The 15113-nt window shown below is 40.4% G+C and overlaps 1 protein-coding gene across 3 annotated transcripts in view; it reads left to right on the top strand.

Annotated features, from left to right (window-relative positions):
• The first annotated feature begins 790 nt into the window (after positions 1–790).
• Positions 791–15113, top strand: part of CFAP206 (cilia and flagella associated protein 206) — a 29793-nt gene continuing 15470 nt past the window's right edge. Inside the window, exons 1-7 of one of the 3 annotated variants that reach the window (XM_021693519.1) lie at positions 791–848; positions 2607–2719; positions 3326–3409; positions 6265–6355; positions 8119–8307; positions 9746–9904; positions 11432–11640. In XM_021693519.1, the coding sequence (XP_021549194.1) occupies positions 2612–2719; positions 3326–3409; positions 6265–6355; positions 8119–8307; positions 9746–9904; positions 11432–11640 (840 nt within the window). In that variant the 5' untranslated portion in view covers positions 791–848; positions 2607–2611. The remainder of the gene's footprint in view (positions 849–2606; positions 2720–3325; positions 3410–6264; positions 6356–8118; positions 8308–9745; positions 9905–11431; positions 11641–15113) is intronic. The other 2 variants (XM_021693520.1, XM_021693521.1) reach the window with 2 other exon arrangements.

Below are 15113 nucleotides of genomic sequence, written 5' to 3'. Positions count from 1 at the left end.
TCCAAACTGGCTCGTGCCTCCCCCTTGCTCCCTTTTAAAGGCCATATAGGTTCCCACACTAGCAGGTGTGAACCTTAAAAATAAAGTTGCCAGTTAGTTTAACAGCAAAATGGTTTTTTTCAGGAATAACAGACAACTGCAATTTGGGACAAGAGAGTTACACAAAACCATAGGCAAAACCAACAAGGAAAGGAACACTATTTTATTGAGAAGAAAGAGGAAGTTGGAAGGGGTTGTTTTCAATAGAAGTCCATTGGAGAAAAGCAAGAGTTTAGGCGGATATGGGTTTCTCATTGGCTGAGTTGCAGGGGTAGTCAATTTCTTATAGGCTACAATGTATGTCTTTCCCTGTTCAGGCCTGTAATTGATGATTCTTTCCTTTTGAGGATTCTTTTATTAGGGTCTGTAATTGACAATTCTTCCTATAATTTAATGGTGGAGTGATAGGGGCTCCCTCTTCCAGGCTCCCTTTCTAGCCTCCCAAGTCTGCTTTTAGTGAGGTTTCTCTTTATTAATTTTTTCACAAGTAAATATCATTAAGAAATCTTGTGTTTGACACTCTTAACCACTAACGTGTAGTGAACCTGCCTTTCTCTACCTGGGGTTTGGGACCTTCCTTTTTTTGGTTTGTTTCTGTTTTTAAAAATTCTTGCCCATCCTCCGGAGTTTGGGCCCGGCCACGCCCCCATTTGGCCCCGCCCGTGCCGGCCCCACCCATTCCGTCCCCAGCGTTCTATCTCCATGGTTACTGGGCCGACGCGGAATACCCGCAGCTTGCCCCAAGGCAGGGCAAAGCGGGGGCAGAGGGGAAGAATCGGATAAACTGGGCTCTAGCTCTCCAAGCCAAGGTGAGCCCTCTTGGGGCTCTGCGCCCTTCGGCCCGAGGCGTACCGCGAGAGGAGGGAGCGTGGGGAGAAGGTAGAGCCCCTGCGGCTGGAGACCCCGTGCAGCCTCGGTTGAGACTTAACTGTCGGTCAGAATTCCTTTGGCAGCGCCCAGACCCGGCGGAAACAGAGGTCGTTTCCGGTTGGAGGCGCCCAGGTCTGCCGATCAGACCTCGAACTCGCTCTGACCGGGCGTCCGAGCCTTCGGGCTTCTGCTGGGCGCCGCTCGCACCCCAAAGACCAGAAATCCGGAGAGGGGGAGAAGTGGGGCGGGGAAGGGTACCGAGGGGAGTCAGTAGCGACCCCCCTGCATGGTGCCTGGCAGCGCTCGCGAACGCGCACACACGGACACGCGCACACGCGCAGCTAACACGGAGTACTTGTTGCAAGCTGCTGTTTAAGCGCTTACTTTTTGCCACGCACTGTTTTAACCGCTAGGTATATAGAACTCACTTAGGTCTTGGGACAACTCTGGGGAGATGGTGATAGTCATATCAAATTTTTCAGAGGAAACCGGCTCACAGAGAGGGAAACAAAATGCCCAGGGTCTCAGCTAGAATATGATCAGGTCACCACGGATCCCAGGCAGTTTGGTTCTTACTGGACAAAATGCCAAGTGCTACATTATCTGAACTCTAATAATGCCGAGAGTTAGCTTTATCTACCCCGATTGCCTTTGTTACAAGACTTCCTGTGCTCAGTTACTGATGCTTAGAAAGATGGGAAACTCAGTATCATTAAAACGTATTTACTGATTTGTAGTAAATGGAATTCATAACTAGGAGTTCATCTTTCAAAATTTTCATATTTCATGTAATATGCTTTATTATTATTATTATTATCATTTTGCTTTTATGTTTTTAGTCAAAAGTCCAAACTCCAACTTGGATGTGCAGGAAAGAGAATTTAGATGATCCGAGCAAGAATTGTTTTCCAAGAGTCCCATATAATTTTGAAAGATCACTTAGTGAATGTGGTGGAATAAGCATTTCCTCCTAAGAACCGTACTCTGCCACCTGCACAGATAGGGCTGGGGTTTCGTATTAAATCTACCTCCCCAATACTGTTTAGTCAGCACATTTAAAAAAACATTCATGATATAAATACACTTTTGGTGACCACTATCATTTAAATTGTTAACCTAAAAACAAGAAACCACTTCAAGGGGCAAAGCGGTTATTTGCGATAAAAGGATTGCAATTGGGGATGTACAGATTTAGGTAGAAACCCAAATAGTGTGCCAATTAAAGGAGGTGGACTCAGGGTTTTTATGGAAGAAAAAGTTTAGGTAAGTTGTTTTTAAGAGGAGCTCACTGGTGCTCACAAGCAGGGCTAGTTTTGTACATCAGTCATTGGTCAGTTTAATCGCTAGTCAAAAAGTTCATAGTTTGGCTTAGTTCAAAGATTTAGAAAAGAGGACATGTTAGGCAGTTCCCTGAAATACCTGTTCCAGCTCTGTTTTAAGAATGGCTCTACTTTATGTCATTTTCACAAAATAGGAAACATTTCAAGCCCAATTTGAAGTCCTCGTTGCTCTTTCTGTCACCAACAAAGTCCTTCATTTTTATATAGAACAGTTTTTTTATTTTTATAGATGCTAATAAATACTAATAAGTTAATAAATAATAGTATGACTCTTTACAAATATAATGAGAAATCTAAAGAGGAAAAAAATCACATATAAGTACATTTTTTTAAAAAAACAATCATTGTTTTATTTAGCCAGAATGCCTCCCACTCAGGCAGAAAGTGTTATAAAGAATATCATTCGAGAAATAGGACAAGAATGTGCAGGCCATGGAGAGATTGTTTCTGAAACTCTGGCTGCTTTTATGGTAAGAATGAATATTTTTTGAATTACTGCTTTATTAAAAAATAGCTTTAAGCGGTGCCCATTTCCCTCTTAAAATATTGTGAAGCTTTTCTAAATGTTATTCAGTTGAAAACATTGAGACCATTGGACTACTTAGCAAAAAATATTTTTTCTATGAAGCATGTCATTCTGGATTTATAGAGACTGATTGAGAAGATCTTGATTTGTTTTAGAAGCATCGATAATGTTGTTCTGTGTCAGAGTTGCAACATGTATTTTTGTCTACTGTTGTAAAAATTACTCATTGCCTTGGTCTCTCTATTCTTGCTTTTGGTTTAACAATACATAATAAAAATATGATAAAATATTCAAATAGTTTCCCAATTTAAAATCTAGTCGCTGCTTTCAATTTATTTCTCCGTATAATTTTTCAAACCCCATATTCAAATTTGATGGTTATTGCTTCCTTTCTTCAACCTCTAATGAAGGTGCTGATGAATTGGGTAATAAGAAAATCAGCTGAATAATTGACCCCTGAGTAATCAGGACACAGTTTAAAAAATGGAAACAAACTGGTTTCATAATTATGTGAAATAGAATTATGTAATAGGTTCTTTCCTACTCTCAGGTGAAAGCTGTTGTCTTGGACCCAAGTAATGGCTTTAACATGGATAGACCCCTCATGAAAAGTGATGTACAGAAACTCGTTAAGGTGATTATACAACAACTCTCAAATTTTAAATTATTTATTTGCAATTCTGAATACAATATTTGTATGAGCCATTATTGCCTTGAGTGTCATGATACAAAACTCTACCAGCTAGTGGTGCAGGCAAATGTGAGATTTATTGTTTCTCATAAAGTCTAGAGATACATTGTTTTTCTTGGCTTCCTGGGTCACCTTCTTTCATCTCATGGTTACAAGATAGCTACTCCATCTCTCCGCAGGTATGAGGGGAAAGAACAAAAGGCAAAATGTGTGTGCCAATTGGGTCTGTCACTTTCTATTCAGAAAGTAATAGCTTTCTCAGAATTTTTCTCATCTGCTTACATTTATTGACCAGAATGATACCACAAGCGAGCCTGGGGCATTGATTTCTTTTTCTTTTTTCAGCTGAACAAATCTTTTCCCCAGTCCAGATTGGGGCTTTTAGTAAGGAAGGATGAGGTATGGATCCTGGCAGGTAACAATGTCTGCCACAGTAGTTTAGAGGCATCTTGTTATGAATCTCGTGTTACATTGAGAACATTAACTGACTTGTCATATACTATAAAATTACATAGCACTAAATTAAGATTCAGATAATTATTGATTCAATGTCATTTGTGTTTTTCAATTCTAAAGGAAACATTGAAACCACAGCAAATAATTCATAGTTAGAAATCAAAGATATGTGCCTGAAAACCAGTTTTAAGAACCAAAGAAGGCAGGAATTTTATTTTTATTTTTATTTTTTAAAAGATTTTATTTATTCAGGAGAGACAGAGAGAGGCAGAGGGAGAAGCAGGCTCCCTGTGGAGCAAGGAGCCTGATGTGGGACTCAATTCCAGGACTCCGGGATCACGACCCAAGCCAAAGGCAGATGCTCAACCGACTGAGCCACTCAGGCGGCCCAGAAGGCAGGAATTTTTGACATCACTAGTTTTTTCACATTTTTTTTTTTGAAGATTTTATTTATTTATTTGAGAGAGAGCATGAGGAGGGGGAAGGGCAGAGAGACAGTGCCCAACACGGGACTCGATTCCAGGACCCTGGGATCAGGACCTGAGCCGAAGTCAGGTGCTTAACTGACTGAACCACACAGGCGCCCCATTTTTTCACATGTTTTGAGTTTGACTCACTGGATATAGGTGCTTACATATTTATTTTCTAAATATTCCTAGATGTATTTCTTAAAAATTCAACATTATTTTTTTTTCTCCCTGGCTTAATGATTTTAATTCCTTCCTTCACACAAAGGACTTGCAGCAAGCTTTCCCAGGCTTGTATATGGGTATCCTCTGGGCTCAAACAAATGGCAGAGAAAATTTTCATCATCCCCATCTTCTCTCACATCCAGCAATTCATATAGTGGAGCACAGGTCTGTATTGCAGATGCCAGAGGGATCAGGAAGAGCTTTGGAAACCTGGAGCTGGGGAATCTGTTATTAGGATGCTTCTGCAGTAGAAGTGCCGTGATTCTCCAGGGCAGCCTAGAACTAGGTCTTTCTGTGCTGATTTTAAATGTGGTGGGAAACCTGTTCTTAGCAATAAGACTTTGCAAAATGACTCTGACGGTCAGTCAGAAATTTTACTGGAAAGCTCTGAAGGAGAATCAAGGAGAGGCAGAAAATAAATTTTTCTCTTTTTCAGGGCTCAAGAAGAGTTTTTCTTTTTTCCTCTAACTCAACTAAGTTGGAAAGAATTAAACTCAATATACTTTTAATATGACAGGTACCTAAATTATCAATGTACATCCTGCTTCATAGGACACAGGCTGTTTTCTTTTTTCTCAATTAAAAATCATGTGGATGAGGGGCATCTGGGTGGCTCAGTCGGTTAAGCATCTGCTTCAGCTCAGGTCATGATCCCAGGGTCCTAGGATCGAGTCCTGCATCGGGCTCCCTGATCAGTGGGGAGTCTGCTTCTCCCTCTGCCTCTGCCTCTCCCCCCAGCTTGTGCTCTCTCTCTCGCTCATTCTCTCTCTCAAATAAATAAAATCTTTTTAAAAAAATCATGTAGATGAGCTCATTTTTGTATTTGTAAAGTCTGTGTTGAAAACAGTACTCTTACACCTGGACAGATGCAGGTGCGCAGGCTGCATCCATAAGGGCACAGCGGCCAGGCCTCACTCTTGTATTCCATCCCCCCCCCCCATTGTGGAAGAGCAGGGTTGGTGCTCAGGGAGGGGCATGGAGGCTGTTGGTGCTGATGTGCCTGCCAGCTGTAGATATAAAGCCTAAGGGGTGAGACAGGGAAGAGAGGGGAGGAGAAGAGAGAAAAGAAAAATTCAGGTTGTTCATCTAATCTAAAGGGACAAGGCAGAGAAGTGGAATGAGCCATCTATGTGGGAGGAAAGTGGGAGAAAAAGACCAGAGGAAGACATTCTGAAATAGAAGGCAAAGCTAGAGAAATGTTGTGAGCAGAGGAACAGCTTTTCATAAAATGCAAGTAACCCCCCCAAATCAGCAAAGAAGTGTTGTTCAAGGTTCAAATAAATCGTAATGAGGAGCTCTAGGTGAGCTCTGGACAGGAGCGTAACCTTCATGGAGCACTTACCCACATTCAGACTGCATAGACTAGCCAAGGTGTCAAGTTTCTTGCCTTCAGCTGGACTGTTAGCCCCCTGAGTACGGTGATATTATTGATCTCAGGGAAATAACTTATTACTTCCTGTTGTCGTTGGGTAAACTATGAAGCATGAAGTCCTCAAGGAGCAAAATAATAATAGAAGAGGTTATTGGTGGATAAACATCAGAAACCATTGCTTAGATGATTCTCTTAATTTTTTTGAAAATACCTTTAAAAAATGCTTCTGAGTATTCTAGAAAATATAACTAGAAACATTCATGGGTATTCTTTTCTAGCTTTGTGTGTCTCGGCTGTTGGATAGTAAAAATCCATCCCTGGACACCATTAAGATGCAAGTCTACTTTGATATGAATTATACAAGTCGAGGTAACATATATGTACTTTTTTGATACCCTTTTTGAAAGATTCCTATTGTATTTCAGGTAATAAGGGCTTTATTTGGTTGACAATGAACAATCTATCGTGTTTTAAATGTTTTATCACTAATAATACACAATAATTAGAAATTAAAACAACCAGCCCACTGAGTTAAAAGTTTCTAACTTGCTGATTTTTTTGGTTTGTTTTTGGTTTATATTATTATCTTATAATGCTTACCTAAATTAGATAACTATACCAAAATGAAATGAATGATGGGAAATTTAAGTTCAGGACATATTTCCTTAGGTAAATAGTTTAATATATACATCAAAGACACACTGGCAACAAGAGGAAAAGGAAAATAAATTCTCTAAAGACTAGACTGCCTTTGCCGCACTGTAATGGAATCATTACTAACCATTTGGTGATTTTTGTTGTCTTTTTTTCCCTCTATGTATTGAACTTTCGCTTATGCTCCATATATACATTATGTATCTTGCTTTTTTGCATAATGCTAATGAGATGTTAAAGTGATAAGTAATCATGGAATTGATGAAACTGTTTTTTAGATTTTTTTTAAATTTTTTTTTTTTTTAAGATTTTTTGTTTATTTATTTGACAGAGAGAGATACACAGCGAGAGAGGGAACACAAGCAGAGGGAGTGGGAGAGGGAGAAGCAGGCTTCCCGCAGAGCAGGGAGCCCGATGCGGGGCTCGATCCCAGGACCCCGAGATCATGACCTGAGCCGAAGGCAGACGCTTAACCGACTGAGCCACCCAGGCGCCACCTGTTTTTTAGATTTTTAAAGTTTGCATGAAGTTCTCAGTAGCTTTTGTGGTAAGAGTATAGGTGTGAACAGTGCATGGTTGATACGTGAATTATTGCCCTTGAAATAGTAAAATGGGGTGTCTTACTGAGCTAGTTGCAAGAATTGTACTGCTGGTGGATTGTGGCTGCCACAGTTAAGCCCAGACCTCTTTGTGTCACGGGAAGAGGGGAAAGGGAAACAGTTTTTTTTTTTTTTTTTAAGATTTTATTTATTTGCGAGAGAGACAATGAGAGACAGAGAGCATGAGAGGGAGGAGGGTCAGAGGGAGAAGCAGACTCCCTGCTGAGCAGGGAGCCCGATGTGGGACTCGATCCCGGGACTCCAGGATCATGACCTGAGCCGAAGGCAGTCACTTAACCAACTGAGCCACCCAGGCGCCCCGGGAAACAGTTCTTGATGCAACATCATACTATCAGTAATGCTATTCAAAGGAAATTTATCTAGAACTAAAATAAAAATACACATAATTGAACAGGAAGATTTACACTACATACATGTGTATTTCTACTGTATGTGCTTGCATGTAACATACCACCTGTGCTTACATGGGATGTTATGTGTAAATATATGTATAGTATGTATATTTTTACTGTATATGTTTATAATATATATATTATAAGTTGCCCTCTATACTTTCTGCTTAATTAGGAGGTTTTAACCCTTTTGGATATTACTGTTTGGATTGTCTGTTGAAAGTCTTAGGTATTTTGACAAAGTATGCCATTTAAAGCACTGCAATAAATCTTTCCTACTAGATTTTTGCCTTGAGGTTACATGCTGGCCACTGTGTGTTTTTTATTTTGATTAGTACACCTTAAGAAAATGCTCGTTTTTGTGCAATAGAATTGCCATACCCAAGCCATTTTTTTCTCTGGTCATACTTTCTTATGTGAGGATTCTAAATCAAATATATGGAATATTGTCCTTTGCCAATTTTAGAGGAATTTCTTGAAGAACATCACCGAGTCTTGGAGTCTAGGTTAGGCTCCATTATGAGAGAAATCACGGATAACAGAGCATGTGCTAGAGAAGAACTGGAAAGCCTCTACCGTAAGATTGTCAGCTACGTCTTACTACGCTCCGGGCTGGGATCTCCTACCGATATCAAGATTGTCAGAGAGGCAACAGGTAAAAAAAACCTATATAATTTCCATTCCACATGTGAAAAGATGTGAACATTGTATCTTATAAAAGAGGTTAAATTCAAAGTATTGAAGACCGAGGTTCCCTTTTTATCTGAAAGAAAAAAAAAAAAATCAGTATAAATAAGAGCTTAAAACTTAGCCAGACTCCTTTTACACTGTGTATCAGCTCTAAAACCCAAGCAGCAGCTCTGGAAGGTGTGTGTTGTTAATTTTCTTAAAGCTGTACCTATCCAGGGACCCATCACTCCTTATGAGAGAAACACCGGCAGTGTGATTAAGAGTACCAGGCCCGGGGCACCTGGGTGGCTCAGTCGTTAAGCGTCTGCCTTCGGCTCAGGTCATGATCCCAGGGTCCTGGGATCGAGCCCCGCATCGGGCTCCCTGCCCAGCGGGAAGCCTGCTTCTCCCTCTCCCACTCTCCCTGCTTGTGTTCCTGCTCTCTCTGTGTCTCTCTCTATCAAATAAATCAAATCTTTAAAAAAAAAAAAAAAAAAGAGTACCAGGCCGGCTGGGGGATGGGGACCGCCGGAAAGGGAGATTTCATAGTCATGAAAGGAGTTGCGTCTGTCATCTAAAACAGATGATGGAAAAGGACACTGTTTTATCCTCAGGAAGTCTTTGCCCACTTTATTAATTTAAGGTAAGGAATAGGCAAAATTTCTAGCCTTTAATGGCTTTCCTCCACAATTATTATTATTATTTTTTTAAAGATTTTATTTATTTATTTATTTGAGAGAGAGAGAGAGAAACAGCATGAGAGGGGAGAGGGTCAGAGGGAGAAGCAGGCTCCCCACTGAGCCGGGATCCCGATGTGGGACTCCATCCCAGGACTACGGCACCACGACCTGAGCCGAAGGCAGTCACTTAACCAACTGAGCCACCAGGCGCCCTCCTCCACAATTATTTTAAAACAGCGATTTTTCTACTCAGAATCCTAATTAGAAAGCTTGTTTTAATGCCCATTGTCAAAACATTACTGATGGTGCTTAATTACTGAAAAGAGACACAAAGCAATGGCATTATTTTCAGTAGCCCAGCTTTGATATGTGATAAATTTTTTTTTTAATATTTTATTTATTTATTTGACAGAGAGAGAGACAGAGAGGGAACACAAGCAGGGGGAGCGGGAGAGGGAGAAGCAGGCTTCCCGCCGAGCAGGGAGCCCGATGCGGGGCTCGATCCCAGGACCCTGGGATCATGACCTGAGCCGAAGGCAGACGCTTAACAACTGAGCCACCCAGGCGCCCCGATATGTGATAAATTTTGCAATGTATTCTGTAACTAGGTATCAGAAATTTAAAGAATCATATAAGTAGCTCTATCAAGACAGGCCTCTAAACTTTGTGCTGAAAGAAACCTGTGATTTAAGTTCTGATATCTGTATTCTACCATTTTGTTGTCCTTTTTGTGGTTTGTTTTAGCTGCCCTGCAGAGTATTTTTCCTCAGGCTGAGCTTGGGACGTTTCTAACACTTTCTAAGAAGGACAAAGAACGCCAACTGAAAGAACTCACCATGATTGTTACTGGGATTCGCTTATTTAACCGAGACTGTGGAAAGGGAGGAGAAGGCATTGATGACTGTAGGTATATCATTAGGTGAAGTCTGCAGGTTATGGAGGTTTAAAATCTAACTCACACAGTGAGGAAAATAATACACAGTATTTCACTGGCATTCTTAGATTTAAGGTATGCTGGGTCTTTAAATTAAATTAAATTAAATTAAATTAAATTAAATTAAATTAATTTTTTTTTTTTTTTAGAGAGGGAGAGAGAGTGCATGTGAGCAGGGGGAGGGGGGCAATGGGAGAGGGAAAGAATCCTAAGCAGATTCCACACTCAGCACAGAGCGCAATGTGGGGTTCAGCCTCATGACCCTGAGATCATGACCTGAACTGAGGTCAAGAGTTGGACACTTCACTGACTGAGCCACCCCGGTGCCCCTAAGGTATGCAGTTTTGACTCTACCTTAGGTACAGATACTGTTCATGATGGATAGTAATTTTTAATTTTGCTGGGGCAAGACTTGCAGCATTATAGTACACGAAGCTAGTGTGGGAGAGTGAATCAGTGGAAGGAATGAGGGGTCTGCCTGAAGGCCGGCCTCTCCAGTTCGTTGGGCTCTGTGTTCTTTATTCCAAGTCAGATAGCCAAAAGGGAGTAAAACTCAGTGATCTAAAAATAAAAATCACCCTGAGAAGAGAAGAGTGGTTGATGCAACCAATGGAATGGAAAGGTCCAAGAGGAGATATTTGCAAATCTGCAAATCCAGGAGCATTTACTGTGCTATTCTGTACTTAATGCGTTCATCATCTCTGAGTTTGAAAGCACTCATGAAATATTTGATCAGGGGCTCAGGAGAAGGGACTTCCTTATGTAGGCCCACTGATAAGGTGTTAGCGTCTGTTACTAGATCACTTATCTAGTATAATAGGGTCAGTTTTTAAAATAGAAAAACTAGAAAGTTTTTAGAAAGTTCTAGAAAGTCAAATTCCCATTCCTTATAAAATTTCCTATCTTGCTAGACTATTCTGTTATTTTTCAGTATCCTCATCGGTTTCTTTTTTTTCACAAAATATGCCTTTTCTAGAGGCCCATGGCCAGTAGCACATAATACCAAAGCCTATCTATTCTTTCTTTCTTTCTTTTTAAAGATTTTATTTATTCATTTGAGACACAGAGATACAGAGAGAGAGAGAGCATGAGCAGGGAGAGAGGCAGAGGGAGGAGGAGAAGCAGGCTCCCCTCTGAGTCAGGAGCCTGATGTGGGGCTTGATCCCAGGACCCTGGGATCATGACCCGAGCCGAAGGCAGATGCTTAACCATCTGAGCCACCCAGGCGCCCTATTCTTTAGATTCTTCTATATTTTAGTGGCAAAAACTGACCTGCTACCTTTTGGTTATCGTTCTGACAGTATCTTTTGTTCGGACAGGTGTTCCCCTCCCCCCATTCTTTCCTTCATGGTGTGAGAAGAAACACATGACATATGTTACGTCTTGTTATTATTCATTTGGTTGAGAAAAAGATGAACTCAATGTAATGCTTGAGTTATTACTTTCTAGGCTTTTCGTAGATTCTTTCATGTCTCTCGATACCCTTTTAAACCCAGTGCCAGCCATTCTGCACGAAGCAATCCCAGCCACCACGCAGCACATTGATTCCCAACTTCGGACTGCCCAGGACCAGGCCTACCGCTACACGGCCGTCCTTGAGAAGGCAGCCAACAACCCGCTCCTGCGTACAGAGCTTCAGCCGTGTATGTTAAAAGAAGCACTGTATAATGTGCGGCAGTACGAGGTCTTCCTTCAGATCATTTTGGTGAGCGAATGTCATAAGATTTGGCTTTTTTGTTATGTGGCAACCACTTTACATGTTACGGGGCTCCACAAAAGGCAGAATCAGGTCATTGCTAAAGGAGGCAAACTTCATAACTGCCCAGTTTATATTGCATCTGTAGGGCTGGGAACAGAAATAGAAATAGGGAAGTTGGATTTTTATTTTAATGGAAAATATTGATAGGAATTGATTTCTAGTTGTTGATTCCCTTTGGTGCCCAGCAAAATGATCGTTAGCATGCTGTGGTCAAGCAGTGGTGTGTATGTGTGTGTGAGTAACACTGTATTGTTTTCACACTGAGCAAGTATCTAATGTATTTTTGGGCAGATAGTTAGCACCTAAATAATTTTTATGTAATTATTTGTTGTTGTAAAAGTTGGTTGAAAAGATTTTTATTGCTAATATTTTTCGATTTAATGAACAAGCTAAACAGTATCCCCAAATAGTTTGAAAATTTGGTAAAGTAGTGATTTTAAACTTTTTTTAGAAGTGGCAGAGCACTTACTTTCAGATGGAAACTCACTCAGAATCCCAAAAATACAAAACAGGTATCTAGATGAAAGGATTGAAGGACCTTTTCACCAAGGAACATCCCCATTCCACCCTAGGGCTCTAGGGCACACAGTTTGTTAACTACATCTTGGCAGCAAGCTGTGTTCCTACCAGTCAATGTTTTTTTTGTTTTGTTTTGTTTTGGGGGGGGGGTTTTTTAAGCTTTATTGAGGTACAATTGACAACACTGTAAGATATTCAAAGTGTACAATGTGAGGATTTGATGTATATCTACATTGTGAAAGCAACTTCTCTCATCAAGTTAAATAACACATTCATCCCAGTGGTCACTGTTTACCTTTACACAACCTCTACCTTCCAGTAACTGTGAGACTCAGGGTCAGTGGACCATCTTTTATATGAGTGAATACTAATGTCTTGAAGGATGGAGCAGGATGTGTTTTTAACTTGTATCTTAATTAATGACTTGTTACTACTTCTGGATGCACTTGATCTGTCTCCTTATCTTCACTGTAAAGAATAGGAAGATAAAAATCCAGATGACATGACTTCATTGCAACAACCTAGGAGGTGGTCCTCACAACTGTCCTACTATGTAATTGCCCTCAGAAATGAGGACTCTAGATCAGCTGTTCTAAACCAAATCATCCTTTTGGGTAGATGTTCCTCTAACACTGAGTTGTGGCCAACAGCCTTGTATAATTAGTCAGATACTAAGAGGATTTTACAATCAATTTATCTTGAAGTGCATGCAGGTCCACAGGAGTAAGAGTCTCACATTCACTTTGTCATCTGTGTTGGGAAGGGATATCAGAAGAAGGAACCTTTGGAGACGGTCACTCATAACGTAAGGATGTTGTAGAGAATGTCGTTCATTATATCACATCTTCTCAGGGCTTTCACCCACGGAGCATATTCAGCTAACTTCCAGTCTGAGAGTCTCATTGGAGTTCTCATTCTCAGCTAGAAGGACAGTAAGTCGAGGGTATCAGTGATGAGCGTGGGCTCTGCAACCAGAACGCATGGGTACTCATCCTGACTTTGCCACTTACTAAATCTGTGTCCTTGAGGAAATAGCGTAACTTCTCTGTGTGTAAGCTTGTACTTAGGGATCAAGATTTAATAAAATTAATACTTTTACTGCATCATCAAAGATATTCTTAAGTGAAACTGACTTTTTTATTGAGATATCATTGACACATAACATTATATTGGTTTCAGTTGTACAACGTATTGATTAAGTATATGTGTATATTGCAAAATCATCCTTCACTATACAGTTACAAAATTTTGTGTGTGTGATGAGAACTTTTAAGATTTACTCTTTTAGCAACTTTGAAATATACGATGCAGTATTTTTAACTATAGTCACCATGCTGTTACATTATATCCCCAGGATTTATCTTTTTTTTTTTTTTTAAAGATTTTATTTATTTATTTGACAGAGAGAGACACAGCAAGAGAGGGAACACAAGCAGGGGGAGCGGGAGAGGGAGAAGCAGGCTTCCCGCTGAGCAGGGAGCCCGATGTGGGGCTCGATCCCAGGACCCCGGGATCACGACCTGAGCCGAAGGCAGACGCTTAACGACTGAGCCACCCAGGCACCCCCCCCCCCAGGATTTATCTTATAACTGGAAGTTTTTGCCTTTTGACCCCTGTCCCCCATTTCACCCCCACCCCCACCTCATGCCCATGGCAACTACCAGTCTGTTCTCTGTATTTATGAGATTGGGTTTTTTTTTCTTATTTTTAATTTTTTTAGATCCCACATATAAGTGAGATCATATAATATTTGTCTTTCTCTGACATATTTCACTTAGCATAACACCCTCAAGGTCTATCCATGTTGTCATAAGTGGCAGGGTTTCCTTCTTTTTTTTATGGCCGAATAATATTAATTGTGTATATATGCCATATTTTCTTTTTTTTTTTTCAAGATTTTATTTATTTATTTGACAGAGGGAGGGAGGAAGAGAGAGAGAGAGCACAAGCAGGGGGAGTGGCAGGCAGAGGGAGAAGCAGGCCTCCCGCTGAGCGGGGAGCCCAATGTGGGGCTCCATCTCAGGACCCTGGGATCATGACCTGAGCCGAAGGCAGACACGTAACCGATTGAGCCACCCAGGGGTCCCTATACCATATTTTCTTTATCTGTTCATCCATCAGTGGTCACTTAAGTTGCTTCCTTGTCTTGACTGTTGTACATAATGCTGCAAAGAATATGGGGGTGCATTTATCTTTTCTGGTTACTGTTTTTATGTCCTTTGGATATATACCCAGAAGTGGAATTGCTAGATCATATGATAGTCGTATTTTTAATTTTTTGAGGAATCGTCATACTGTTTTTCATAGTGGCTGCACCAATTTACTTTTCCCACCAACAGTGTGCGAGGGTTTACGTTTTTCCCCATTTTTGCCAACATTTGTTCTCTCTTGTCTTCTTGATACTAACAGGTGTAAGGTGGTATCTCATTGTGGTTTTAATTTGCCTTTCCCTAATGGTAAGTGACGTCGAGCACTTTTTTGTGTACCTGTTGGCTATTTGTATGTCTTCTTTGGAAAAATGGTATTCAGATCTTTTGTCCATTTGTTAATTGGATTGTTTGGGTTTCTTGTTTGTTTTTGGTTTTTTGGGTTTTTTTTTTTTTTTTTTGCTATTTATTTGTATGAGTTCTTTGTATATTTTGGATATTAACCTCTTATCAGATATATGATTTGCAAATATTTTCCCCCATTCAGCAGGTTGCCTTATCATTTTGTTGATGGTTTTCTTTGCCATAGACCTTTTTCGTTTGATTATAGACCCACTTGTTTATTTTTGTTCCTGTTGCCTTTGTTTTTGGTGTCAAATCCAAAAAATCATCACCAAGCCTGATATCAAGAAGCTTACTGTCCTATGTTTCTTCTAGAAATTCATGGTTTTGGGTTTTACATTCAAGTCCTTA

The sequence above is a fragment of the Neomonachus schauinslandi genome, chromosome 8 (assembly GCF_002201575.2).
Source record: "Neomonachus schauinslandi chromosome 8, ASM220157v2, whole genome shotgun sequence".
NCBI lineage: Eukaryota > Metazoa > Chordata > Mammalia > Carnivora > Phocidae > Neomonachus > Neomonachus schauinslandi.
This window is presented reverse-complemented; position numbering and strand designations above follow the sequence as displayed.